Here is a 27,924-nt window from a genome sequence, read left to right as displayed (position 1 = left end):
GAATCAGACCTAGAAGTAGAGAGACTGCAGTTGCTATGCCATACAACGCAATCGTATTCGTATCGAAATTCTCAAAGTTGAGGCACAATTTCTAAATTATTTTCCCTTTAAAACAAGTTGGACTAAACTCTGTACACACGATCAAAACTAATGGTGACATTAGCTACATTAGCCGTGCAAAGTACTGCCTCAGTTCCAAAAAAAGTTGGGTGATGTGTAATGAAAAAAACACTTATGTAATATGAACACAACATTCATATATTTATAATCATTCTCTCCCCCCTTACTTGCACATTTGGCTTACATTACCCTGTGACAGGTTAGCTAGTAGCGGTATGCTAGAGGAAAGAAGGCACACCACAGGTCAAGTGGAGAGAGCACTGAGACTCTCATCCACTGGGTGTAAAAGGTTTGGTGCATGCTGATGAGCTCTCTGGCCCTCTGTTATATTCATTATTCTCTTTTTTATTTCTTCATTTGTAGCCCCAAACTCAATACTGTCTGAGGAGTTTTGCAGTCACTAAACTTCTTCTTTATGTCCTGTCTGTGGTTTTTAAAAATTTCTCATGAACATTTTTGTAACCACACACAAATGCCATCACAGTGGTAGACATGCACCACATTTCTCCATAAAACCACAAAAGTTTTATGCAACGTGCCATTTCACAGCATTTTACTGTAAAAACATGTAAATGTCAAAATGGACGCTACAGTGCTACAAGCCTGACTGCTCATCACTGCCTTTACTACCTGTTGAAGTTCAGGCTCTAGGTCCTGGGCTGGGGTTGGCACCCAGCTTTAACATCATTTTGGGTTCTTGGCTAGCTTATGGCTTTTTGTGCAGATGCTTACAAAGAGCTAATGTTGTGCTAGCAGTGCAATGTAGTTATTTCTGGCTTGGGGGCAGTTTGTGCCATGTGGTCTTGTCTTTTTGTGCAATAAAAATAAACCCAGTGCACATGTGTCCACTTCTGAAAAGCGGTAGATTGCCCCACTATTTTGTAAAATCAGCCGATTGCAGCACAATTGCACAAAAAGAAGAAAAAGATTGTTTGTTTGAACCTTTGTAACGCAAGTGATAGCATAATTGTAAATGTAATGTAATCACTGTGGCATGGTATGCTGCTACATCACTGAGAAATGTAATGTGATTAAATGGAATGTGTTGCTCCCAACACTGCAAATGATAAACCACATTGTAAACATTGTATCACATTGTATTTCTAAATAAATAGGTTAGCTTACGTGTGTGTAGTCTTCAGTCACTTTGCTACTCCTTAAGAAACAGAGAGCTAGCTGCTGGTATGTCATTTTTTCATATGAAACCAATTTGGCAAACTCAAGAAGAAGAATGCAGTTTTTAAATTACAGATTATGTTGAGTAACAACACCAGGTATAAAAGAAATTCTAGATGTAAAAGTAAAATTATTCAGTACAGATATTGAGGTTACAACTGGATTTGAAATAAAAACCAAACAAAACCCCCTTTCAGCAATTAAAACTCTGTTCTATAACAACCTGTTTTACCAGGTAAATTCCCTGTCAGGTATTTGTTGAGACTTTGCCCCAATATTTTTTCTTTCTGTAGCACCGTCCAAGATAAATATCACAAAGTGCTTTACAACAAAAACATTACTGAAAAAGAGGTGTCACTGGGTCCATAGTAGGACAGTGTGCAAAACCATTCAACATGAGCAACCAAAATAAACGCTGAATTAAATTAGAATATTTAGAAAAACTGTCAAGGGGTCCTAGGGCTTTCATTACCTTAGACATAATCCTGTTCAGGGTAAAACAGGGATTCAAATGAGTGGAAATTCTTCACAGTCCCATACAGATTCAACCAGCTCTTGATGAAAATATCCGGTTATTGAGTTGCTAAAAGCTAAAACTGGCTACCTGCTGCTGCCTAATGAGAGCTCCATGGTTAATGATGCAACAGTTCTCTGTGGATTCTTTGCTATGAGCGAACCTTGTGATTTACACATAATAATAAGATCAATATAAAACATACTGACTCGAGCTGGTTTAGGCATAGCCTTGTCCATGCTATCAGACAACACCTTGTCAACATAGCTACAGATGACTAAATACAAAGGACTAAATGACCAAAAATACGAATAGAGTTCAGATAAATATATACTGTAGTGCGTGTATTTATATATACCTTCCTGTGTATTGAGGCCAAAAGAAGAATAAATGTGGAGGAAACGAAAAGCCTAACATAGCTGGGTGAATGCTAGCTGCGTTAAAGGCTTCGTAGGTGTTATGATCACCTGTAAAATACTTTGATAAGATATACCTATGTTTAGGGCTTATGGCACATGGCGCACTGTGTTGAGTGGGACTTGATTATTGGTGTTTGCATTCAGGTGAGATAAGCTTCTTCTTGTTTGTTGTTGCTGCCGCTACCACTGTTGAACCAACATTTCTCTCTCTGCCTTTGAATCATCCTGCTTCTTGTGTCTATGTAGATTCAAGAGAAATATCGAGCTCTTCAGGAAATTTACTGTAGCTGGCCACATGCCAAAACACACAACCCCCTCCCCTCGCATATTAATGATGAGCGATAGTGTCATCCCCAGAGTGCGGTGTCTTCATGTGCCCCCATATGAAAATTGACACCCCCTGCCTTAGTGCTGATACTCGTGGGAAGAATAAAAATAATCAGTAAGCTCACCCACTCACTCTCCTCGAGAAAGGAAACTTGCTATTCTTTGCTAGACTTGTGCTCTTTCCTTCCTTTTCCCCCTTTATTTATTTATTTATTTATTTTAAAGAAAGGAAAAAACTTCCATCGTTGTGTCTATTTTCTCTCTCTGCATCTGTTGTTAGAATTGTCAGTGTACAGTATATCCAAATGTGCCCTTTCTCTTCTTCTTCTTTTTTTTTCTTCTTCCTGCTCTTATTTGCTCAGCTGGTCACATAATATCCACCTCCTCTCTGCTGATTCATATTCTCTATACTTGAATTCATGACCCCACATTTCCATTTTCTCGCTGTCAATCTGTCTGTGTCTGTTCCTTACTGTAGCTCTGTTTTGTGTTGATTCTGTATATTTATTGCTATTTCTACAGAACTGCAGTCATCTACTGTAAGTGGCTTACTGTTTCCTGAGTTACATTTGCAGTGCATACATACTGAGAGCGTACGGTTAAAATTAAATGCTCCTTGGTGAAACTGATCCCTGTGATTTTTATCTGTAGGGTACATAATGAGCTAATATTTTAAATGAAATGTGTGTAAGGAGGAAGTCTTGCACTGTAAAGAGTTTTGTTGGAGGGGAGGAATGGGCTGAATCTCTGTTACCAGACCATAAAATTTACGTCACTGTGGATGTTTCGTTTTCCTTCCTAACAATTACCCAGGAACACATGTCATGACATTTAAATCAGGTGTCATGACCCTCGAGCTTTCAAATGCTGAGGCACTTGTTCTTTTTTGCCATTTTTTTTTTCTTCTCTCATGCAGACACAGAACACACCAGCTTTCTCTGCACAAACAGAAACATGCGCTATTGCTTTGATGATCTCTTTGCTGGAACTGTACGTTCCTTGACTGAGAGCCTTTCAGGTTCGGGCGTCCTGGTGTGGAGTGTTACTGTCAGCATGAGAGTGGAGCGGCTGTCATCCAGCTACAGTTTCTCATCAATGAGGTAGGTTACAAAAACAGAGAAATGACTCCCATTTTTACTTGTGGTTACTTCTAATACACGCTTGATGACTGATTGCAGCTACTAGGCTGATTTTGCTATTTCAAACAACTGCTGTTTAGTCTTGAAATTTAGCAATCAACAGCCATGTCACGATTTTCTCCAACCTTCTTTGTTTCGTCATTGATCTTATCAGGTAATATTGAGCTTTTTCCAGTTTAGAACAATATGGCTGCTTGTGTTTGAACTATACTGATGCGTTGAAAGTTTATTGTGCCGAATTGATTTAAAAAACAATATAACATGAAGTTGTTTTACATCTTGTGGCAGTTTAACTGTTTTTTGGCTTGTTCCTTGTAATAACACAGTCACAGCACAACTTACCCAAACATTATTCTGCACCAGAAAACCTCTTATATAATTTTAAGCTACAATACTGTGCAAAAGTAGCTCGGTTAAAATCATTGTACAGTGCTTCAACAATGTTGATGTCTGGTCTCTGATGTCTTTTCTATAAAGGTACATTTTTACTGCATTGACAGTGTGTTTGAGATCATATTTTGCACGATGGTTCAAAATTTTACGGCACTTTTCTTGTTGTTGTTCAGTTTTCTCAAATCATTGCACAGCATGCTGAGATATGTCAACGGTTCTTTGATTAAAAAATACTATTTATGCCTGACTAACTGTGCTATCCTAGCTATTTTTTAAAGAATAAGCTAAAGAAATTAGAAATTATGAGGTTTTTTTTTTTTTCAGAGTTGTCAGCCAGCCTGGACTGAAAGGCTGGCTCCTTGGAAGCAAAATATAAAGAAATGAAGGAGCAGCTCAAGACTTTTGCACAGTACTGTACAGGCCAGACACAAACATTTTTGACTATCTTTTCAGACTTTTATCACTTACGACCAGTGCAGTATTTCATACTTAGTGTTTCCGGTATGTGTGCTTGTGTGTGTTAGCATCTGTGTGGCTGTGACTCAGCAGCTCAAACGAACCCTTAGGGAGATCGAGATGATTTTTTTGTGCCTCCCACACACACACACAGACATACACTTATATACATCTTATGAATCATCATCGTTACCTGGGAGAAAGCTGCCTGATTTAAACTCAGTTCCCTGAGTTTCTAGGGAATGCAGTCTGACTAATACATGTCATGCTCGCAGACAAAATGTGCAGACGTGTTCATGGAAGCTTCAGTAGTATGTAGTTAATGACACTACCATGTTTGTGTGAATGCTTTTCCTTTGTCACCTTCAAAAAAGGAAACTCAATGCCTCTGTTATGACAGGGGGCGCTGGTGAGCGCTTTGGCAGATGACAGCGTCCACCTATGGAACCTGAGACAGAAGAGACCAGCCATCCTCCACTCCCTCAAGTTCAACAGAGAGAGGTAAGTGGGTCGCGCATAAAAGCTGCAGCTGGTCAGAAACACCGCATACTTAATTGAGTCCACTTGCTTTCCAGTTTTTCTCTCAGTTGTTTCTCTGCATGCTCAGTTAGACCCCACACCTGGTCTGGTGCAACATGAACCGTGATTTTCTGAGTAGGGTTAGTGTCAGTTTGCCGCCTGTTTCAGCTGTTAGTTTTTGCAGTCATACAGTGTGCAAACAGATGGTATTTCATTTGGCACATTTGTCTGTGCGCTTGCAAAACTGTGCACAGAGCACTGGAAGTGACAGAGAGTCTGATACTCTCGATTTCTCTCTCTGCTGGTCTCCAACTAAACACTTGGTATTTGGGTCACTTGCTTTGCCTTTGAGGTTTTTCCCATCACTGGGGCACAGGTGTGAAACCTACCCAAACACCTGAAGGTTTATACCAGTTTACACCACGCAGAGACACAAACATGTCATGAATAAAAACAGAAGTAATGTGAGTGATTTTTTTTTTTCAAGTAGTTGATCAGGTATGGTGATGTAAACCTTTTCTCCACTGGACAAATCTACCCTATTGTTACCCTGAAGAAGAAAAGCAGTCTATACATATTTGTTCGGCCACTTTGCATGTTTCAATCGACTTTAAGTTATTACCGTATTTTCCACACTATAAGGCGCACTTAAAATACAAATTTTCTCAAAAATCCACAGTTCCCCTTATAATCCAGGGCGCCTTATGTTTGAATTCTGATTGTGCTTACTGACCTCGAACTGATTTTATGTGCTACACGGTGCTCAAAAATCAAAAATGCTTTAGTACGACTTTGGTAAGTGACGAAGCTGCACCGCTTAATGGATTGTCTGAGCATTACAGCTACCGTAGTCAGGAGCCTCAACGAGTAATCTGGGTCCAAAACTCAGTCTTCTTCAGGTCCCAAATCCACATATGGATATGTGGACCATATTATTGCTCGCTAGTATACCACTTCCTAACATTAGATTGTGATGTAAATTTCTGAAGAATCAACACTGTTTTTTGCCTATAATTGTATTGTGTTATGATAATTAAGGTGCCAGGATAGACATCTTCTCAGGGTTGCATCTAAAGGACAGAGGGAATGGTGCACATACTGGCAAAATTCTAAGTCATACTGTCTGAATACTGCATTTTTTTTTATGCAGTTTAAGTTCTGAGACACAAGTACAGAATCACCTCACCTCCAGGAAGTTAGTGTACACCCATCAGAGCCAATCATATCACTGGTCCACGATCTGTCACTGTGGAAAGCGGTGAAAGGGTTAAACCTCAGAACAAATGATCTGAGATGGCGATGATGTGATGGACAGGTGGCCAGCAGCAGCTTTTAGGGCGGATTGTGTTCTTGTGGAGGCGCTTGACTGCCTCTGACATTTAGTAAACATTGCCGCCCAGCCGAATGACCTCAAGACACAGCATCAAAGAAGAGCAGAGTTACTGCTAAGAGACGTCAAGACGGGAAAAAGAAGCTGCAAAGTCACTTGACACGTTTGAAATGGGAAAATAAGAGAAGACCGTTAAACTAATGCAATGGAAGCAACTGAAAAAATCTTAGGAAGAAGCTTAGAACAGTTAACGAATTTGAGATGGAAATAGAATAAGAAAAGAAAGCTAGAGATTACCAAAGAAGGTTATAAGGTAGGAGCAGGAGAATGGAGCATCCATTTAATTCATTCATGTTCTCAGCCCCATTCAGTTGAAATCAATACACAACATGTAACAAGTTGGAGAAAATTCAGATAACTGAGCTTCATGAAGAAGTCTTTCCAGTCAGACTCATTGGGAAAATCAGACTGACTATCTCTTCTGCCCTTCACAGGCACAATCTTGCTTGAGGTTTGAATTAACTTTTTATTTGCCCTGTGTATCCACAATATGAGTTTGCATTTTTTCTCAGGTATGAATAGATTTTTTTTACTTTCTAAAGACATACAACTTAGCTGAGGTGTTAATGATGGTAAAACCCTGCGGCAGACTGCTGACCTGCTCAGGATGTACATCGCCTGTCAACCGCTAGGATAGGCTTCAACTGCACCTTGATTCTGAATTAAATGAACAGAAGAAAATGGTTGGTTGTAGGTGTTAAAGTCCACTGTGTCATCTGACACAGCAGACAATATCCTCACCCCCAACTATTTTGCAGTGAGGGATTGACCCTGGTTCTGCTGGAGGTTTCTTCCTGTTAAAAGTAAATTTTCGCTTCCCACTGTCACCTTGCTCATTGGGGGTTATCTGAATGTCGGGGTTTTCTCATACTATTGTGGGGTCTTGACGTTACTTCACTGTTATTGTGATTTGGCGCTATATAAATAAAACTGAAACAAATTGAGTCAGCTGTCTTTAGCTGGGCTATACTCATCCAACTTATACTGTAGATAAAAATTGGTGCTTCTCTATAGACAAGTGGTAATACTATAGAAACCTTAGTGTAGCTGTGTACATTACAGGCCTATCCGGTTGTTCAGTGATGACGCGACGAATCCTACTTCCGGGTCTAAAGTAGTCTGCGTTTAATATGGCTTTTGTGTTGTTAACATGTTTAATGTTATGTATTTTCTTCTATTTGATCTCAAAAAACTCCTAAAACAGTCAGTGATCCCTGTTGACCTCCCTCAGCTTTTATTACCACTAATCATTTATTCAGTTCAGCTCAGTTTTTAAAACCTTAGGATGTAACTACAGCCCAGCCCATGCAGCAGTATATGAATGACTAACCTCGTATTGTGGATGGATTATCTCAGTTGTTCTCCTGGCTGAAGTTTGGTCCTTTTACAGCATCCTGCCATGCGATTACATTTGTTCCTGACCACCGAGAACACTCACGTTAACTTTTATCGAGTGGAAAAAAAGTTAGCTTGTTTATATTATGCTAACATAGCTGTGTCGCTAGCGGTCACGTAGCACATAATTATATACCAGCTAGCCCAACTTCAGTAACCTTACAAACGTCACTGCTGTTTAGTTTTCCGTCTTCATTTATGCTGGAAGTGATAACAGAGCTGTACGTTTTAATTTGTTTCCAAAACCCCGCAGTCAGGACATGCTATATTGTATTTAGATAGAAGCTAGCGAGCTAACTCCCTGCTAACTTCTAACTCTGTTAAATGTCATAAATTACGTTTTCATGGATGCCTGGATGTTAAACTCAATTGTTACACCTGGTAGAGCAGAACGCTGATCATTTTATTAAAGATGAAAGACTTTAGACAGTTTTTCAACTCTCAGTAATGCCATAGTGATAGTTTGATATATGGACCTGCAGCGGAGTTTAGACCCAGACACGGCTAGTGATGTCTGACTGAACAATCGGATAGAAATGTGCATCAGTTGATTTGGTCTTACATATAAAATACCAGATAAGGTGAAGTTGATAAGGCTTTTTGGATGACTTCTTTGGACTAAACATACAATGATAGGTGTGTAGAAGCTAATGGGTTTAAACTTTAACAGTATTAGAAATCAGCTTACTATTATATGCTGATACCTCCCATAGGTATTTTTATTAAAACAACTGATCTTTGGAATTACTTAGATTTTGTAGGACCTCATGCACACTCAGCTTTTCTGTCACACCGTTAAAAAGAAGCTACAGATATCTGTAATCCTTGCTTTGTTTATGTTTGTGTGTGTGCGTTTTTTTAAGTGTGCACCCCGATCATACTTTCTGTAGCTGTCAAAAGAAAGAAATACCATGAGGTCATGTTTCCCAATAGATATCACACCTTGAAGTGTCATCTGAAGTTAAGAGTGAGTGTTCTAGTAAAGCCAGAAAACTTTCAATTATTTGTAAGGCCAAGATGTCGGTCACCCACTGCAATCCAATCCCATCTTTTTTTCCTTCTTGCCCTCTCTGACACTTTGTTCAAAGCTTGAATTGAACTTGCCAGAGGACAGAGCAGCTGTGAACTCCATCAAGAAAAGCACTGACTCACCCATCCAGAACTGTGACAGCAGCTTCTTAACAGGGTGAAAAATACTCCACTATAGTAATAAAAATTATAATAATAATGTTAAGTCATAGTAAAGTTAAGACAACATTCAAAACAAATATTATGACAGCTTGTGGTTGTAGATGGACTTAACTTGGCGTAATGAACAAAATTCCTTTGGCTCTGCGCTTCACTGCAGTCAGTGGTTATTGCTTAATCTCTTGGTGATGACAAATCTGTGACACGTCTGGAAAGTTCCAGCGTTTACCACAAAGCCACAAATTGTTTCTTTCTTTCCGTGATTATCGAAACACGATAAAGCGCGTTAATTAATGAGAGGGATAGAGGTGCCAGTAGACAGATTATTTAACTTTGGAGAGAGCTGGGCTTGCTGTTTCTTCCTGCTAAGCTAAATGCCTCTTGGCTCAGGCTCTGTATTTAATGCACAGACATGAGGGTGCTATTGATTTAGCCAGCTGCAGTATCTCTCAGTAAGAAAGCAATTACTGCAAACGTGTCGCCCAAAATGTTGCACTATTCCTTTAATGGATGTTTTGGTTTTGGACGGCACTCGCTTTCGACAGCTTTCTCGCCAGCAGATCAGTCTTTATGACTGCTATCTTTAAAACGGTAACTTCACTTTTACTATTGATAAGGCTGTAAAATGTGGAGAAGCTAAAGAAAGCGAACTATATTTGGTGATTAATGGCCAAAAAATGTAGTTTGGTTAGTAGGCATGCTGGGAAATTTTGTTTCTCCGTGTATGCCAAGTTGCTTGATACCTGGGGTCAGAGTGTGGGCTCTTCCATGATAGAAATATCACTGTTGAGCCACCACAGCCCACTTCCTATCATCTTTAGGCCCGTTCAAGTGCTCTAAACAGATCTTTCATTCCTCCCTAATTGAGCCCTGATCAGAATTTGAGTTGATGATTGAGAGCAGTGTTGCAGAAAGCCCCTCGAGCATCAGTATCCATACACATTAGGCAACAGGGAGATGAGAGAAAGGAAGAGAGGATGAGCTGAGACACACTGGGCCTCAGCCAGAGAGCAGTGAGTCAGTCTGTGGGAAGGAGTGTGGGGGGAAAAAGAAATCCTGCCGAGTCATTCTGGCGTAGGATGCTCTCGTCACCTCCTGGCCTCACAGGAATGCATTGCAGATGTGGATGTTATCGTCAAAATAGGGTGATATGATACGAGATAATGGTGGGAGAGGTGGGAGTGTGTGCTTGCAAAAAAGTGACACCTAATATTTTATGTTCTCTGTGGTAAGATTAAGGAAAGTCTGTTTTATAAATACTACCTCATTGTATTCCTCTTATACTTCAGTGAAGCTGTCTGACAGTCAATCAAGGTGACTTAATAATAAGCCTAAAGTCACAGCCTGCTATCACAGATTTTTTTTGTACTTAGGAGTTTGCTGACATTGGGAGTGCGTCAATCAAATGTCTTAAAAATGCTTGAAAAATGAATTATTCAGTTCAGCAGACTTTGCTCAGAGATATTTGGCTGATTAAAGCTGCTGCAGGGCTGATGATTTCGATTTGATTCACTCCACAACTTTCTCCCCAGCTTCTAACCTTGCACACATGCATTGAAACATGCAAAGGTGAAAAAGTACGTGCATGTCTTTGAGCATTGGCACCTTAGATTAAAATCCCCTAACCGCTTTGGGGTATTAGAAGCTTTCATTCTCATGGATAATTTGCTATGTTTAAAGACTGTTCAACTCTTACACGACTTTTTTTGGCTGCTGTAACTGCTTGACAATGGTGATGTCATCTTTATGGAGATTTCTTTTTGTTCGCTGTCTGTGTCTGAATCACTCTAATCCAAATAATCCAATTTAATCCAAATAATACCAAAGAAATCCAAACTATTGTAAAATTTCAGACTTTGAATAGCTTTTGAAAGAGAATATTGGCAAGAAACACAGTGAGTAAAATGAAACAATGATTAACTTTGTCTTCATCCTCTCCTCCCATTGTTTACAGATCAAACATATTTATAAACAATATACATTTATGTTCATGATCACCCCTGTTAATATACACTCACCCCTTCATTAGTTGCAGCTTGCTCGTGTTGGACCTTCTTTTGCCTTCAGAATGGCCTTAATTCTTCATGGCATTGATTCAACAATGCGCTAGAAACATTCCTCAGAGATTTTGCTCTATATTGAAATGATAGCATTACACAGTTGCTGCAAAGCTTCACATCCATGATGCAAATCTCCTGTTCCATCAAATCCCTAAAGTGCTCTTTTGGATCGAGATCTGACTGTGGATACCATTTGTGTATAGTCAACTAATTGTTATGTTCAAGAAACCACTTTGAGATGATTTGAGCTTTGTGACATGGTGCAGTATCCTGCTGGAAGCATCCATCAGAAGATGGATAATACTCAAGTAGGCTGTGGTGTTTAAATGATGCTCAGTTGGCACGAAGGTACTAAAATTTCCCCCACACACCATAACACCAATAGCAGCCTGACTCGTTGATATAAAGCAGGATGGATTCATGCTTTCCTGTTGATTACACCAAATTCTAACCCTCCCATTTGAATGTTGCAACAGAATTTGACACCTGTCAGACCAGGCAACGTTTTTCTAGTCTTCTGTTATCAGATTTTGATTAGTGCAGGTGAATTGTGGACTAATCCAGCACCTAGTGTGGTCTTCTGCTGTTGTAGCCCATCTGCTGCAGTTTCGATTATATGTATTATGTGCCCTTCTGTATACACTGGCTGTAACAAGTGGTTATTTGAATTACTGTTGGCCTCCTATCAGCCTGAAACAGTGTCTTTGGACCTCTGGTGTCAACAAAGAATTTTCACCCACAAAACTGCTGCTCACTGCATATTTTCTTTTTCTTCCTTTTATCATTCTCTGTAAACCTTATAGATGTTTATGCAGGGAAAAATTCAGCAGGTTGACTTGTCTGTATTTGTAAATGTTTTGAATCGCTGCCATGTGATTGGCTGATAAGGTATTTGCATTAAGGAGCAGTTGAAAAAGTGTAACCAGTGAAGTGGCCAGTGAGTGTATTTGCAAACAGGAATGTGAATTAATATAAAACCACACAGGACAGCTTCACTGGAAACAAATTTGTTTCATATTACTGTCTATTTATCCATTCTGCACCCTGTGGTCTGTGCTGAAGGATAGCATGGTAAAATGTTGTTCAGAAAAAAGGAAAGTGTCACAAGATCAAGGCAGCGTAGATCAAAGTATTGTAACTGGTGATTTCTAATTACAGGCGCGAGCAGATTACTGGATGATCCTCACTGATAGGAATGCCACATAAAACCAGGCTTTATAAAAGATGACTTTCTGGAGTGTCCCCTCTCCACAATTAATTCACAGCGAACCGTACTGTCATACGTCTAGCTCACATTGCAGTTAGTGTCAGAGTTGTGTTGTGCAGCAGGTGTCTGTCATTTCTGAGGCCGTGTGCTTGGCTCCGAGCCTGCAACCAGCAGCTGTGTGGTGACCACTTGAAGCTGGAGGTTTCACCAGGAGACGCGTGCATGCACAACAAGTGTGAACACAGTGACACACACGTAATGACAACTGCACAAACAACTGAGTGCGTGTTTGCACACACGCACAGAGAAATGGACACACACATACACAGTAACACACTAACAAACTGCAAGGATAATTTGTATAATTATGCTTCACAGTTGGCCCTTATATTCTGGCAGTTGACTTGTATATGCTCATGGATCAAACCTATTTATACACAACATACATTTGCACACAATACATGTGCAATTACATTAATTCATATCAACAGCTGGGGAGCACGTAATAACCACACACACACCCATTTGCACTCACATATACAGACAGACAGTAAGCATAAATGCAGTAACAACTACAATATGTTTGCATTTTACAAAACCATCGCTCATGAAATCGACGCATGCTCACATGCAAGCCCTCATATGCATAGACGAGGCACATCTGCTTGTGCAGTGGACCGTCTGCTAGATAAAAGGATCCCACAAGTTATCATGAATATCCGTGTTGCTGTTACATTTCCTCTGGTTAAGTGCATCTGTACAAAGATGTGCATCTCTCTGATAATCTATCCACATGCGAGTTAGCCACTAAAAATCACGTTTTTAGTGGTTTCAACTATGGTTTCTGGTATCTGGTTCGTTTTTTCCCTAAGAGATTTTGAAGTGTGTATATAACACTATTCTTGAAGAAAGAGATATATGGAAACTGTTGAGATTGGTAAACACACAAAATCAAATCAGCAACCTTTAAGCCTTATCATGTCCCTGCTTTGCGTAGATGCATCTTACACATGGACGTGAAAAATCTGGGTTACATTTATTTTTTGAAGATTTCAAAAGGTCAGTCACTGCAAAGTACTTTCCACAATATGCTAAAACTTGATTTTGATTTTGTCATGAACCTAGTATGATGAAAGCTAAGCTCTTCCACTTTATAATAGTACAAGACTGTCCAAAGGCCTTGATCCACACCTCACTCCTCTACACTTTGCTTCTGGGGAACCATTCATTCTTCAGTTTTTAAAATGTCCTTGGCTTTGTGAACCTTTGAGTTATGAACCATTCAAGCGCAAAAGAGCCATCTAGCCCAAGGGATGAACCACTGTTACGTCTACACATAACAGATAACCAATTTTTAATTGTAGACACAATGTTACTAGCATTTTGTTGCAAAACCACAAAGTTGTTCCATTTCTTTAGCTGAATTTACAAAAAATGCTAAACATAACACATTTTGACAAGCATAAAATATCATTTTTGCACCAAAAAAGTGATTCCCAAAGAGCTATTGGCTGGAAACCTGGTGTATCTAGGCATGATGCATGTGTCTCTAAAGAATTTGCGAACATTTCTTTGGAAGAAGTGGCAAGGCAGATGAACGGCATCTGAAAATCATGTCCTTGGGTTCTGACACAGGATCTGTTTCAGGTCTTTGCAGGTTGATTTATCTACACTTTGCCGAAAGCTTGTGAAAAATGATCTCAGGTGACTGTTAAGAAGGGGAAAAGGTGGCAAAATGCCAAATTACACAAGAACTGGACTGAAAATCAGTGGCAACAGGTCTTATGGATTGATAAATCTATGAAAGTTGTGGTTCAAATCATCAACAGTATAAGGAAAGAGGTACAAGAATGTATGTCCACAGCCATCTGTATAACATGGTGGAGGCTCTGTCATGGTTTAGGGTGAATTTCAGCCAGTGGTGGTGGGGGTCTTCACAAAATATGATGAAATAAAGAACACCAAAAAGTACCATCAGATTTTGATTCACCATGCAATACCATGTGGAAATCACTGGATTGGCAACAGTTTCATTTGTCAGCATGACAGTGATCCCAAACACATTGGGAACATGAAGAGCAAAACAAAAAGCAGTCAACATCCAAAAAGAGTTTTAAATGTCCTTTAAGAAGCCTAGAGAACTATTCCTGAAGACTACTTAAAGAAATCACAAGACAAATCGCTCAAGAAGGTTCAGCCTCTGTTGAAGAATAAACGTGGTCATACAAAATATGAGTTAAATGTTGTTTTATGTCTCTTTGCATGTGTTATTTTGGAGGCTTGGTATGTGATGCAGCCTGCTGCCTCTCCAAAAGTATGAATATATTTATTTGTTAAAGCAGAGCATGGAGGCAGAGAGGGGAAGAGCGTGTGTTATAGTAAGAGCTGCTGCTGATCTCAGTACAGCCCCGGAGCAACAGTGTGAGATCGACTCCCAGAGTGAATGAAAAGTTTTAAAATGCTTTAAGCTACCGAACAGCTTTGCGAAGTAAGTTTTGGAGGAGATGCAATTACTAATGTTCACTGGCAACATCCATATGCTGCACATGGAGACACAAATCCTGATAACTAGAGATCGAGTTACCCGTCATGCTTCAACAGGGTATTTTTTTTTGCATATGTATAACCAAGATCACAGTTTCTATTATTTAGTTGTATCTCTAATAGGGATGGGTACCGGTTCTGACATAAACGGTAGTAACCAGACCGAAAAGCAGCGCACATTTCGGTGCTTTATTTCGGTGCTTTTTTTCCTGAGATGTCATACACTTTAGATTCTAGCCAATCATGTTACGTTTCCGAGGATAGCAGGCGGGTCCAGGTACGTACGTTCTTTTAGAGCAGAGCTACAGATTAAAAATGCCCAAGGCGAAGCGGTCAAAGTCTGGCTGTACTTCACAGCAAAATATGCAAACTCAGCAGCCTGCAACAAGTGCTTTAAGCTGATACTGTGATACTGTCAAAGGAGGTAACACCTCGAATCCCATGAAACACCTGGCGACGCATAGCGTTTTTTTTAAAAGCTGAGAAATGCGCCGTATTTGATAGCTTGCTGCGAGACCTCACACCGAGCGCATCTACTGCGGGTGTGGTGCCTGTTATCGGACCCGGAGTTAGCAACATCCCCCAAAAACCCGAAGAGGAGAGTCCTGGCCCCTAGCCCTGCCAGTGTAGCAGAAATGATGACGGATGATGACGGCAGCAGCAGCAGCTGTTCTTCTCTGAGTGAGTAGCTTAATGTTGTTCGTGTGTAATTTACGCTGAGTAGGCTAACCGCATTATCAAATTAATGCATGTAAGGTGAACTAGCAAACATCATCATAGCTACATGCGGCTGTCTTCTTGTTTGATGGCAGATACTCCCTTCACCCTGGCCAAAAAGGCTAAAATGACCAAAGAAAAAGTGGGGAACAGTTAAACATGAGAGGTTTTTGGACAAAGTTTGTGTTTTTTCCATTGATTAAGCACTGCTTCCAGCCAAGAGTGATGCCATAAAAAAGGCTAACATTGTTATCTTTTTACAAAAAAACAGCTGAACATGAGAGGTTTTTGGACCAATTTTGTGTTCTCCATTCTTTAAGCACCGGTTTGAGCACCGTTTAAGCACGGGCACCGTTTCAAAAGTACCGGTTTGGCACCGATATCGGATAAAACCTAAACGATACCCATCCCTAATCTCTAAAATGCTTTTGCACATTAGTTATGCTCAATTGAATCAACATTGAATCATGCAGAAAATGGGATTGCATATTTTTCTAATTATAAGGAATTGTTTTAATATTGCGTATAGGGCTGCCGCACACGATTATTTTGATTGTCGACTAGTCACCGATTATTTTTGCGATTAGTCGACTAATCAGATCATGCATCCATTGGACGTAAAACGTACAGCTTATTGCATCAGCATGCGTCTGCACTTATATAACTATCATTAGCTTACAGCTTTAAGTATTTACGGTATGTGCTAACTAAAAATAAAGACAAGATGATAGTTTATTAAACTTTTAATAAAATTTGCAGATTGTCTCGGTGAAGTTTAATAAACTTCTTGCTATCTAAAATATGACAGGACACTGGAGTAAATTCTCGACCATCTCACGCTTCTGATAATCAGTTTTCTGTTTGACATTTATTCAGCTGTGTGAAAACTGTAACTTTAATATCAGCCAAACCGATTTACTCAGGAACAAATAAAACACTGAAAAAAGCCAAACAGTAAAAGTTTTAAGTTATCTAAGTGACTTATATATCATGTTTAACCTGAGTAGCGAAAGACCGCGGTGGGTTTGAAAACAATTTGCCGGGAGTCCGGTGGTGGGTAACAGATGTCTCTGAAAACGTCGAAGCACTTTTGCAAATATGTGATGTCTTGATAAACCGAGCAGATATTTGAAGTTTACACAGCTACATTCACCATTGTTTGAAACTCGAATTGGCTGAGCTATGAATTCTGGGATAGGTTGGGCCACAAAGGATACGCCCGACCCATCCTTCAAATCTGGGGAAAAGTAGGATGCATTTGTCGGCTGCATTTGCAGAAGGCTTCGAATTTGGAAAGCCTTCGTCACGTCGCTGTAACGTAATCGGCCTTCAAATGCGGCCTCCGAAGGATGCGGCCCCTGAACACAGCTACGATATAACTTTTCTTCTTCGTCGGGGTTTAACAGCAGCTGGCATCCTTGTACATGCATCTTCTGTTTCAGTCCGTTATTACACACTTAAATCCTACTACGTATTCCTGCGTCTTTCAGGATTTTACAAGGCTTTAAACGCCGTCGACGATTTTGATAGTCGACATAATTGTGACTGGTCGGCTAATCGTGGCAGCCCTAGTTGCGTATGGTTAATTTAATCCTTCATGATATAGTACAGAGCCTGATTTTAAGTTCAGTTTTTTTTAATTCATCCCTGCCAAGGTACCAAGATAAATGTAAACTATATTCTGTTTTATCTCAAAGCATTTTGTTGACACACTGCCTCCACTTAATCTGTCTTTGATAGCAGCAAATTGCCAGCAATTGTGCCAAGTGACTTTGCTGTTAAACTTGAGCAAACCCGTCAGCGCTGAGGAGGAAGTACGTCGCTGTACCATTGTTAGAAATACTGAACAAGAAGTGCAGCTTTATTTCTCCTCCTGCATGGATGGCTTTCTCAGCTGATGAAACTTATGGGCTTTGTCCTATAGATACAAGCTTCTCAGCACCACAGGTGTGGCTCAAACCACCGTGCAGAATCAAAAGGATCGCTGGAGGAGCCGAATAACCTTGAAATATTAGCAAGCCGGATTAGCAAGGTTGTACATTACTATTCCTCAGATGGATTGAAAGTTGAATTGGAGAATGGATGAAAGAACAAAATGATGAAAAAGGGATGAGAAGATGAATGGATAAGGAGGGAAGGGTTTATAACCTCTCATTAAACTTGAGTCTGATTGATGGATAAAAGGAGGAGATGTGGGTGATAATGAAAAAAAACCCCGAAGAAAATGATGGCTGCCTCTTTGCCCTCATGTATCTTGTGGGTGTAGAGGAAAAGGGTCTGATTGAATGACTCAGAAATCTGTGGTTTGCCACTCTCATCTTGACTGCTTCGACCTGGTGGAGTGGTAAATAATCCTCTCATAGTTTTGCATAATTTGTCGTGTTAGAATAAGACTGAGTGATTTTCAAGAAGCTTCTTACTTTTGGCTTTCTGTCTTCCTCTGAGGTTTTGTCCACATTTTCTTTTCCTCCCTTTCCTCTGTTTCTAACACTCCTCTCCTTCTGTCCACAGAATAACTTTCTGCCACCTGCCCTTCCAGAGTAAATGGTTGTACATCGGCACAGAACGAGGGAACATCCACATTGTCAACGTGGAGTCCTTTATGCTCTCAGGCTACGTCATCATGTGGAACAAAGCCATTGAACTGTGAGTGGCCCTCGTGATTTTTTTTTTTTACCCTCTGATGCTCTCTTCCAGATTGTGTCCTGAAAGCTTTGCTTTTGTCTTATACTTAATAACCTTCATAGGTTTTGTCTCACATGGCGGGGTATCTTATCCAAAGAGAATCACCGATAAGTGGATCAATATATAGATTTTGTTAGAGTTGAACTCATATCAGCGACACTCCAATGAGGACCTTGGGGTCTTGTGACTCACCTTGAAAACAGAAGAACGCCGTTTGACGTTTTACCGGTCAAAAGGTTATTGTATTCCAAATGTAAGGAGATAAGAAAGAATCATTAGTCACTGTATCATTTCCACTCCCAGTATCAGATTCAAGCTAGTAAGGGACCTGTCTCTTTGCTGTTTGAATGGATCTGTCAGCTTGACAGGCTCCATTTTGGTTCCCTGCTGTATAGACTTAAATTATTCACTGGAGCATTTTGCTTCATGCTTTCCCCTCATCTCCAACTGTGCATGTGTGTCTGCGTGTGTGTGTGTGTGTGTGTGGAGACGGAGTGAAAAGAGTAGGAGGGAGAGAGGGGGTGGAACAGGTGTCTGCCGAGATCAGTGTATGGTACACACAGACGTCTCGTCTTGTCGACAGGGCTGCAGGGAGGAAAAGGCGAGAGTGAGCGTTGGGAGAGAGAGAGAGGGAGAGAAAGAAGAGGAGGGGAGAAGAGTGGAAAGGATGACACAGGGCTTTTGCCTGAGGGAAAGGACATGTAGAGATGAAGAGTGATATAGGAATGGAGTAGGACAGAAGGATAAATGCAGGTAAGAGAGGGCAGGGAATGATCGCCCAGAAGAATAAAGTTGCACGGATAAGTCAGAGAGGCAGATGAAAAAGTTTTCCAATTAAAGAAAAAAGGGCAAAGGGGGAAAGCAAGGAGTAATAATGTGTGATGGAGAGTAGATATGGATGATGGTGAGGTAGATACCGGGGTGCCTTTTGACTAAAGGACAAACAAAACCTTCCACGCTGTTCCCCTTCACCTTCATAATGTCTGTTCACCTTCCCTTGGCATCCCCTGCCACCCATAAATTGTTTCAGTGACTTCTATTTCAATGTTTGTCTGGTGGGAAATGAAAGAGTAAAGACTTTTGCACTATGAGAAATGTATTCATCTCTGGAAGAATATTTAAATAGCAGTTTATTGGGCATCAGCTGCATGTACAGCCAGTTGAGTTAATACTGCATATGTACATGTTAACATTGACTTCATGGAAATAGCGCTTTCTCTTTTACTCCCAAATTCATTAAGACTCTCACACACAGCTTGTGGTATGCTACCAGTGCACTCGCCATAACAACTACCGTAGGAACAATATCTGATTTGAAATGTGACGTTTTAGCTGCTTTAAATATGGCTGCTTCACCAAAAGTTACACTTTTGTTTGTTGAGTTTCAAAATATTTGTGATATTCTCCAGAAAATGTGAAATTGTGAAAGTTTAAAGTAAAAGCTTACCCTACTCTTCTACCTTCTTCAAAGTAGTAATCTCAAAAATTACTCAATTTCCCATTTTGATATCACAAATTGCAAAAACGTCCATGTTGGAAATAATAAAAATCTAGTCCTTCCATCCGGTCGTTAAGTCTGACGTCACTAGCCGTGTCTGGGCCTAAACTCTGCTGCAGGTCCATATATCAAACGATCACTATGGCATTACTGAGAGTTGAAAAACTGTTTAAAGTCTTTCATCTTTAATAAAATGATCAGCGTTCTGCTCTACCAGGTGTAACAATTGAGTTTAACATCCAGGAATCCATGAAAACGGAATTTATGACATTTAACGGAGTTAGAAGTTAGCAGGGAGTTAGCTCGCTAGCTTCTATCTAAATACAATATAGCATGTCCTGACTGCGGGGTTTTGGAAACAAATTAAAACGTACAGCTCTGTTATCACTTCCAACATAAATGAAGACAGAAAACTAAACAGCAGTGACGTTTGTAGGGTTACTGAAGTTTGGCTAGCTGGTATATAATTATGTGCTACGTGACCGCTAGCGACACAGCTATGTTAGCATAATATAAACAAGCTAACTTTTTTTCCACTCGATAAAAGTTAACGTGAGTGTTCTCGGTGGTCAGGAACAAATGTAATCGCATTGCAGGATGCTGTAAAAGGACCAAACTTCAGCTAGGAGAACAACTGAGATAATCCATCCACAATATGAGGTTAGTCATTCATATACTGCTGCATGGGCTGGGCTGTAGTTACATCCTAAGGTTTTAAAAACTGAGCTTAAATAAATGATTAGCGGTAATAAAAGCCGAGGGAGGTCAACAGTGATCACTGACTGTTTTAGGAGCTTTTTGAGATTAAATAGAAGAAAATACATAACAATGAACATGTTAACAACACAAAAGCCATATTAAACGCAGACTACTTTAGGCCCGGAAGTAGGATTCGTCACGTCATCACTTAACGACCGGATTTCTAGTATTAAAACCAAATATTATTACAAAAGCGTGCCGTACTTGTCTTTTTGCTCATGCTAGATCTCTTTAAACATTCTTGATATGTATTGACCTGTGTGGCTTCCATACCTTCCTCAGATTTCCACTTTTTCTCAAGATCACATTCACATCTAAATCTCTACAGTATATCTGCTTTCACCTTTCATTTCATTACCTCGAGCCGAAGATGAATCGTGTTCCCTATCAGGCATCATCTCACACGACATTAAGTCATTCAGGTTTGTAGAAAATAGAGTTACAAAATATTATTTCACGTATTGCTGTTTTTGTCCCAACCTGCGGTGTGAGTCGGAGGACATATCTCCGGTTCAAGCCTCGATCGACGGCATAAGATGTCAGCATCGTCAGGAATCAGTTCTCAGACTTGATGCGGATGCATTCAGTTTGCATATCTGTTTAAATGTATGAGTGTGTGGCGGTTGTTTGCTTTGATGAAGATCAGAGAGGTGTGAGGTGATTCTCTTGTTGTCTCTTGAGCCTCAGCCAGCTGTGGCGTTAGTAGCGTCACTTTCCAGATACAAAAGCGTCTTCTGTTGTTCTCATCAGACCAAGATAGTGCTCTGTCAAAATCACAGTCACTCCACTTACATCTGCAGTGACTGGTTGTGTGATAGATATCCAATCAGCAAAGTGATTAATTGTTTGTCTCGTTTATCAAACAACACCTGCTGGTGTCAAGTATGAAATTCTAAAATTTGCCTTTTTTTAAGAGTGAAAAAAGGAAGGTGTCACCTTGGGCAGCTTTCTGATGAAACAAATCTCCATTAGACATAAATATCCAAAATGTTCTTGCTGTTATCTGCATGCTGTATTATGGAAAATATAACCTAAACATTGTATTTCAAGCCCTGCCTAGTACACCTCAGTGCAGCTGTGACTGCTCTAATGAGGATAAGATGCAGTGTGTACAGGGGTCATCATCCTTTGGGCCCTGCTATTTGAAGACAAATTGTGCAGTTGCTGTGCCAGTAGCCCCAGGCCGAGTGCTCCGAGTATTTGGATGACTCACACCTCTGTTCCCAAGCTACTGTGTTAGAAATTGTACTGGACTTTTAGACCAACTAACATCCTACGCCGTCTGCACAGCGCTGTTGTTGACTGAGTGCTACAGGCATGAAGGCTGCTACGTCAACATATGAATCTGAGTTTGTTAACATGCACGTTTTTTCTTTTTTAAAACAATCATAGAAATAATTTAGATATCTCAATAGACATGATATCTCATACACATCACCACACCCCAAGAAAAGTGCAATACTTCAGAGCAAACTTGCACATTAGTTTGTACAGCTGACATTATTAGGTGTGTTTTACTGCTAGCTTTTATTACTTTTTTATTTAGTCTAAATGCTGCTACCAGGAAACTGCCTTTAATATCGTTGAACATCTGATGTTTAATGACAACAAAAGGATTCTGCTTCTAAATGAATTGGTATATTATATACTTTAAATAACAACACAACAAACTTACTGTTAGAACTTGACCGATTTATGTGCGGGCCGATATTGTCAGCCGATGTTAGCCATTTTTCTTGGTATTAGCATTTATAAGAGCCTTTTAAATGAAAACTAAAGAAAACTACAAGAAAACCCTTTAATCATGTTATGATTGTTGACGTTACAGACTTAGGGCTACATCCACACGTACCCGGTTATATTTGAAAACGCAGATTTTTCTGTGCGTTTGCAGCTTTCGTACACACGTAAACTGTGTTTTAAAAACTCCTGCCAGGGTGGAGATTTTCTCCACACATAAGACTCAGTTCTGCTTCTATGCACCATCTTTGTTTACTCTTTCCCACCCAGGCTTCTAGACTTCTGATTGGCCAACATTTCTACACGGTTAGGAATATATCGCTATATGCTTTGGTATGTTGCAGCGTTTTCCTTCGTTTTGGCTTTTACGTGTGGACGGGATTTTTTTTTAAAAACGAAAACGGAAAATCTCCGTTTTCAAAAATACCTGTGTACGTGTGGACGTAGCCTTAGTCATTGGAAGGCACTCTCCAACTTCCTTGTTAGCCACACACGTGTTTTTGAATGCCCCAAAAACACAATATCCAGCTGATCCGAGAAGAGCTTAAACAAGCAAATATAATAAATATCAGGGAAATCTTTTTTTTGGGTGTGTCTGAAAGGAAAGAAAATAGCCAGTGTATTGGAATATCAGTATTAGTATTGGTCTTAAATAATTCTGTATTGGTTAAAGCTCTTCTTACAACATTACTAGAAAGCAAATTAACCTCCTAGGACCTGGCGTCCACATATGTCGACATCACATTTTGGGTTGTCTAGACCAAAATGCTAAATTTTGCTCTACAACGGCCTGATATCCACTTACGAGGACGTTATACTGCCACTGTTCTATCGAAATTTAAAGCAAATGTCCTCATATACAGATCTCATTTTTTCTCAGAAACAAAAATGAGGTAAAAAATCAAAAATCATGTAATTCTTTGTTTTCGCATTCATCAGGTCCTGATCAGCCCAAATAGCAAAGAGAAATTAAAAATGCATGCTATTAAAGAGTCAGGATCTTAGGAGGTTAAATAGAATTAGGCTAATCCTTCATATATGATATACTTGACTGCAGTATATTAATCATAAATTAGCATACACAAACTTTATACATGCAAAATGTGTACCACTGTGCTCTACTAAGCATCCCTATCAAAGACTTAACTCCATTAGGATCCCCTACATTCTCATCACTCCACTGCTGCGTTCCCAGTGGCATTACATTCCCTCCCCCAAAAAGTGAATTATGAAAAAGACAAGAAAAATAAATAAATAACCAAGTTAACAATTTCTGAAAAAAGGCATATTCTTTAAGTACCCCGTACTTGTAATACATCTCTCCATGATTTCAGATTGAGTTATTATATCCTTTTCAGTGGCTGTTAACTGTTCTGATATTAACACAGCTCCTTTTTCTTGTCTAGTTGTGTAGGAGGGTATGCAGTTATTGAATGTTTAAGTGTTCAACGTATCCTTTCATCTAACTTGAATATACAGTTTGAAGCTGTTTTGTATGTATCTAGCAGTGACTATGTGTGCGCTGGTGTGTGTTAAATCAGCTAAACAGTCACTGGGTGCAGAGAGACAAGGAGAAGTGGGACTGGAGCAAATGTTAAGAGCTTACTATGACACATACCGGTAGTTCACGTGAACATGTTGACCCGAGGCATCTCCTGTTCTGTCCACTTTCATTTCCTCCTGCTCCCCCACTCGAACCCTGCAGCTAGTATAAATACTTGGTTGAATCTTAAAAAAAAATTTCTTACATGAATACTTCCTGCACACTTTGTTTATATGCATGTGTGAAATCCTCAGCTGGTACTAAAATAGATTAGAGAAGATTTATGGCTGGGAGTATCCCCCTAGCCATGTACTGGGACTTCAGGAATGCTGTGCTACCGCTTGTAGACCCGGTACAGTGATCTTTTGTTGTTATACATATCCTTTTGATATTCTGTTTAATTAAGGGTAGAAATAAGTCACTTCACAGGTTAATTTTGTTTGGTTCCTACACATATTTATAGTCTGGTTCTTGTTCTAATCTTTTTTCAGTACCAAAGAAATAGATTTTTGGTCGTAAAACATCAAGATTTTTTTTTAAATACCTGTATTTGGTGTTTTTTGGAAAGTTAGAGTGGAAGACTCTCGTTGCAGTAAAGTAAAACTGGAATGTTTTAAATGGTTGGGTCATTAATTGGACTTCACCAGGGGAAAACCCCCCCAAAACAAACCAGGCAGACCCTGAATTATCTGGAAGAGAACTGTTGTGTCAGAGCTACAGGAGATGGACCACACCTGAGGGCAAGCTCAGGGGACAACTTAAATGGAGGGAACTCGTGGCCTTGTGGCCTGCTAGAGGGTGAAGACATTAGGAAAGATGAAGAAGGTGAAGACTCTATTTCTGTACATTAAATATGACTGAAAATGCTTGCTTAACATAGAGACAGAAAGCAGCAGAAAACAGCTACCCTGTCTTAAACCAAGCCTAGCAGTAACGCTAAATGTCACTAATTAAAATTTCATTTATTCTTTCTCTAAAAAAAACATGTTACCTTTTTATAGGGGTTTATGCCATCGGATGTTGGGATTATGAGCGAGTTCTGGCAGATATTGTGTAGCTGTGCTCAGCTAAGCCAATCGATGTCTAGTGGTAGCTTCATTTTTAAGAAACGGATCCGAGATGTGTCACCTATTTTCTAACCTGTGGCAGGAAGATGAATGAGAGCACGTCTCCAAAAAAAGTAAATCTGTTCCAATAATATAACAATTACCATTTCATGGCTGCCTCTGCTGATTTTGGTCTCTTTCAGGAGGCTACAGTTTTGATGAGGAAGCAGCTCTCTATGCAGAATTAGTATAGCTAAGCCAGGACTGATGTCTGGAACGTGATCCTATGCTGGAAAAATATGTAGCTGTCATGAATGCTTACATAAAGAATCACACAAAATGACGCTATAGTAGACACACACATACACACATACAACACGCGTGGTCTGTTGAGGTCACATCAGGCCACATAAGAAATCAGCAGGCTGCGAATAGGCTATTCAAGCCATGTTGCCGCAGAGGCACTGCCATGCTGACTGCGCCTCTGCAGCCTGAGAGATTGTCACCCATGATGACACCAGATGTTCAGGACTTCACTGTGTGGGCATGTGTCAGTGTTGGAGTTAAGCTGTTGAATAGGTATGCTCGATGATTTTTTTGTGCTTTCATTTCTAAATGCATAATATCTGAAATTATACCGTCCTATGAGTTCAGTTACTGCTATATTCTCTGCGTGTGAATGAGGAAATGTGGGTGTGTCAGCGCCGAGGAGATGCTTTTAAATTCAATGAGGTGTTACCTTTACAAGTGCTTAAATACCCCCTCACTCCTGTGTTCATTATACACGCAAAGACAATTGCTTTACAGTGCACGTGCGCATGCATGCAACATATGTATTGTAATAGGCCATTTTCTTTAATGCGCTAAAGGCATTGCTGGGTAGGGAGAATGTTTGATATACAGAGAAGGATTTGGTGCAGTAAGGCTTTATAACAGATGACTGGCTGAAGGTATCGGGGTGGGGGGGATTGCAAGATTTTATGACGTTCTGAACAAGCATTATATTTGCCACGGGGTATTTAGTTTTACTCTTGCTGTTGGTTCTGCGTGTGTGTGTGTGTGCGTGTCTGTCTGTGTGACATATAAAACCTTCACTTAGTTTTTGAAAGACAAGAATGTGATAAATGCGAACATACTATGAGAATACAAGCATACTCTGCGCACACAAGCATATATTGAGACAAATACAGTGGCATACATGCACAGTATAGCATCTCACCATTCCGTGTATCTGTGTGTGTGTGTGCATGTGTGTGTTTGCCTGTGGATGATTTTTGGGAGCCTGCTCGCGCTCTGCCCATCCTGCCTCTGTTGCTATGGTGATTCCTTTATCTCCAAACCTGAATGTGTTGGGGTTTTTTGTGAACTTTGTAAATATGTTCACTTCTGGTTTATTTACTGTACGACAACAGGTTTTAACAAAATAGATTTGCTGTGAAGTCTCAAGGGAAGCACAGAGAACATTATATATAAAAACCCTAAAACCCCAAGTAAACCATGTGGGACGGAGGGGAACTTGCAGTTTGTAGTTTGGCAACAGAGTACTATTTTGCTGTGGCATTGAGGGGGATTGTTTACAGATGGGGTAGATGTTAAGATGTGTCTTAATTGCACTGACACACAAATGTGTGCGCGGGTGTGGACTGCTGTTCGCTGAGACACAGGCAGTGAAGGGGGGATTAGATAAATCAACAACTCTGGCTGCAGCAGAGCTTAGGTAATAAGGCTCCAGCACTAACGGGCTAAATATAGAGATGACTGAATGACTGCTTGCCTGCCCACTAACTGCTACCTTCTAACACACACACACACACACACACACACACACACACACACACACACACACACACACACACACACATTGTTGTCTATTCTTCTTTCCTTCTATTGCCCTTTGGTTATATTCATAGATTCATGGAAATATACTAAGCTAAATCGAATGAGCAGAGTTAACATTCATCCCTTGCTAATTGATTTCCATCCAAAATATGTTCCCAGTGAAATATGTACATCTTTTTTACATTTTTGATATTGTCATCAGCGTGTCCTCCGCTGTCACAAATATGCAAAGGCATAGGTCAAAACAACGACTTTGCCTTGCCTCATTTTTGCATTACTTACATTTGGCTGCAGCTCCTTCCTCTCCTTCTCTTTGTCAGGCATCCCTGCCCTTGTTTCACGGTGCTGGGGATATGTTTCAGGCTCCAAGAGTCACCACTTTTTTCAGCAGTGACCTTGCCTGGCAATCCTCTGTCCACATCATCTCTTTAAGGCAGGGCAGGTTAGGTACATTTGGCTCCCATGTGGCTCACAGAAAGAGGAGTTTTGACATAAGACTGTCTGGAGGGTAAAGCACAGACAGCAGGGGGAGAGGAGAGGCTGTCGAGCACTTTTTGCTCTATCATCTCCACTGACATGCAAATGGACACACATATCAGCACGTGGATGCACATACACATAGCCACTGGGGACTTCCTGGCCTGACAGAGTCATCCATCACAACCTTCAGGAAGCTTATTTCTTTGTACGGCCTTTTAGAGCCTTGGAATGATTGACAGCTCTGTCCTCCCAGCAGACCTCTTCGACAAGTCCAAAGACACTCGGTCTTCATCTTAACCCTCACTAGGGGTTAAGATGAGGGCTATGACCATGTCATATTAGTAAATCTTACATGATGCCTGTCTTCTCCATCCTGGCTTAAAGGGGAAAAAAAACTGTCTGTCTTTTTGATCTTTCTTACAAGGTCCTCTAAGGCTCATCCTGGACCAGTTGTTCACATAAGTGATAACCCCATGGATGAAGGAAAGGTAAGAATCAGCGGCTTTCTGCACCCAATCGCAATATCTTGCAAAGCTTACATTGGTCAAAAGTCTGTGCAAAAGTCTTGAATTACCCCACAATTCTTTATATTTTTCTAAGAAATTGGATAAATGTGCAGCGAGTTATTAAAACATGGAAACATACAGGGATTGCACAGTATATAAAGTATATAAAGCAAACAGATTATAAAATTTTAACAAGCTTGAAAGTCAATATTTAATGTGACTACCTTTATTCTTTAACACTACCTGAACTCTATTAGGCAACAC

General features: G+C 40.1%; 1 protein-coding gene across 4 annotated transcripts in view; it reads left to right on the top strand.

Annotated features, from left to right (window-relative positions):
- The window catches only part of stxbp5a (syntaxin binding protein 5a (tomosyn)), a 102,543-nt gene that overhangs the window by 31,227 nt on the left and 43,392 nt on the right, over positions 1-27,924 (top strand). For all 4 annotated transcript variants that reach the window (XM_086264170.1, XM_086264169.1, XM_086264168.1 and 1 more), the window contains exons 4-7: positions 3,575-3,656; positions 4,945-5,045; positions 18,076-18,210; positions 27,579-27,642. In XM_086264170.1, the coding sequence (XP_086120296.1) occupies positions 3,575-3,656; positions 4,945-5,045; positions 18,076-18,210; positions 27,579-27,642 (382 nt within the window). The remainder of the gene's footprint in view (positions 1-3,574; positions 3,657-4,944; positions 5,046-18,075; positions 18,211-27,578; positions 27,643-27,924) is intronic.

This window comes from Aulonocara sp. 'chitande type north' Nkhata Bay, linkage group LG15 (assembly GCF_057382095.1).
Source record: "Aulonocara sp. 'chitande type north' Nkhata Bay isolate Kocher_YH1m ecotype deep benthic linkage group LG15, A_spYH_male_GT1.1, whole genome shotgun sequence".
In the NCBI taxonomy this organism is placed as follows: Eukaryota; Metazoa; Chordata; class Actinopteri; order Cichliformes; family Cichlidae; genus Aulonocara; species Aulonocara sp. 'chitande type north' Nkhata Bay.
Note: the sequence above shows the minus strand (reverse complement) of the source record. Positions and strands in the feature narration are given on the sequence as shown.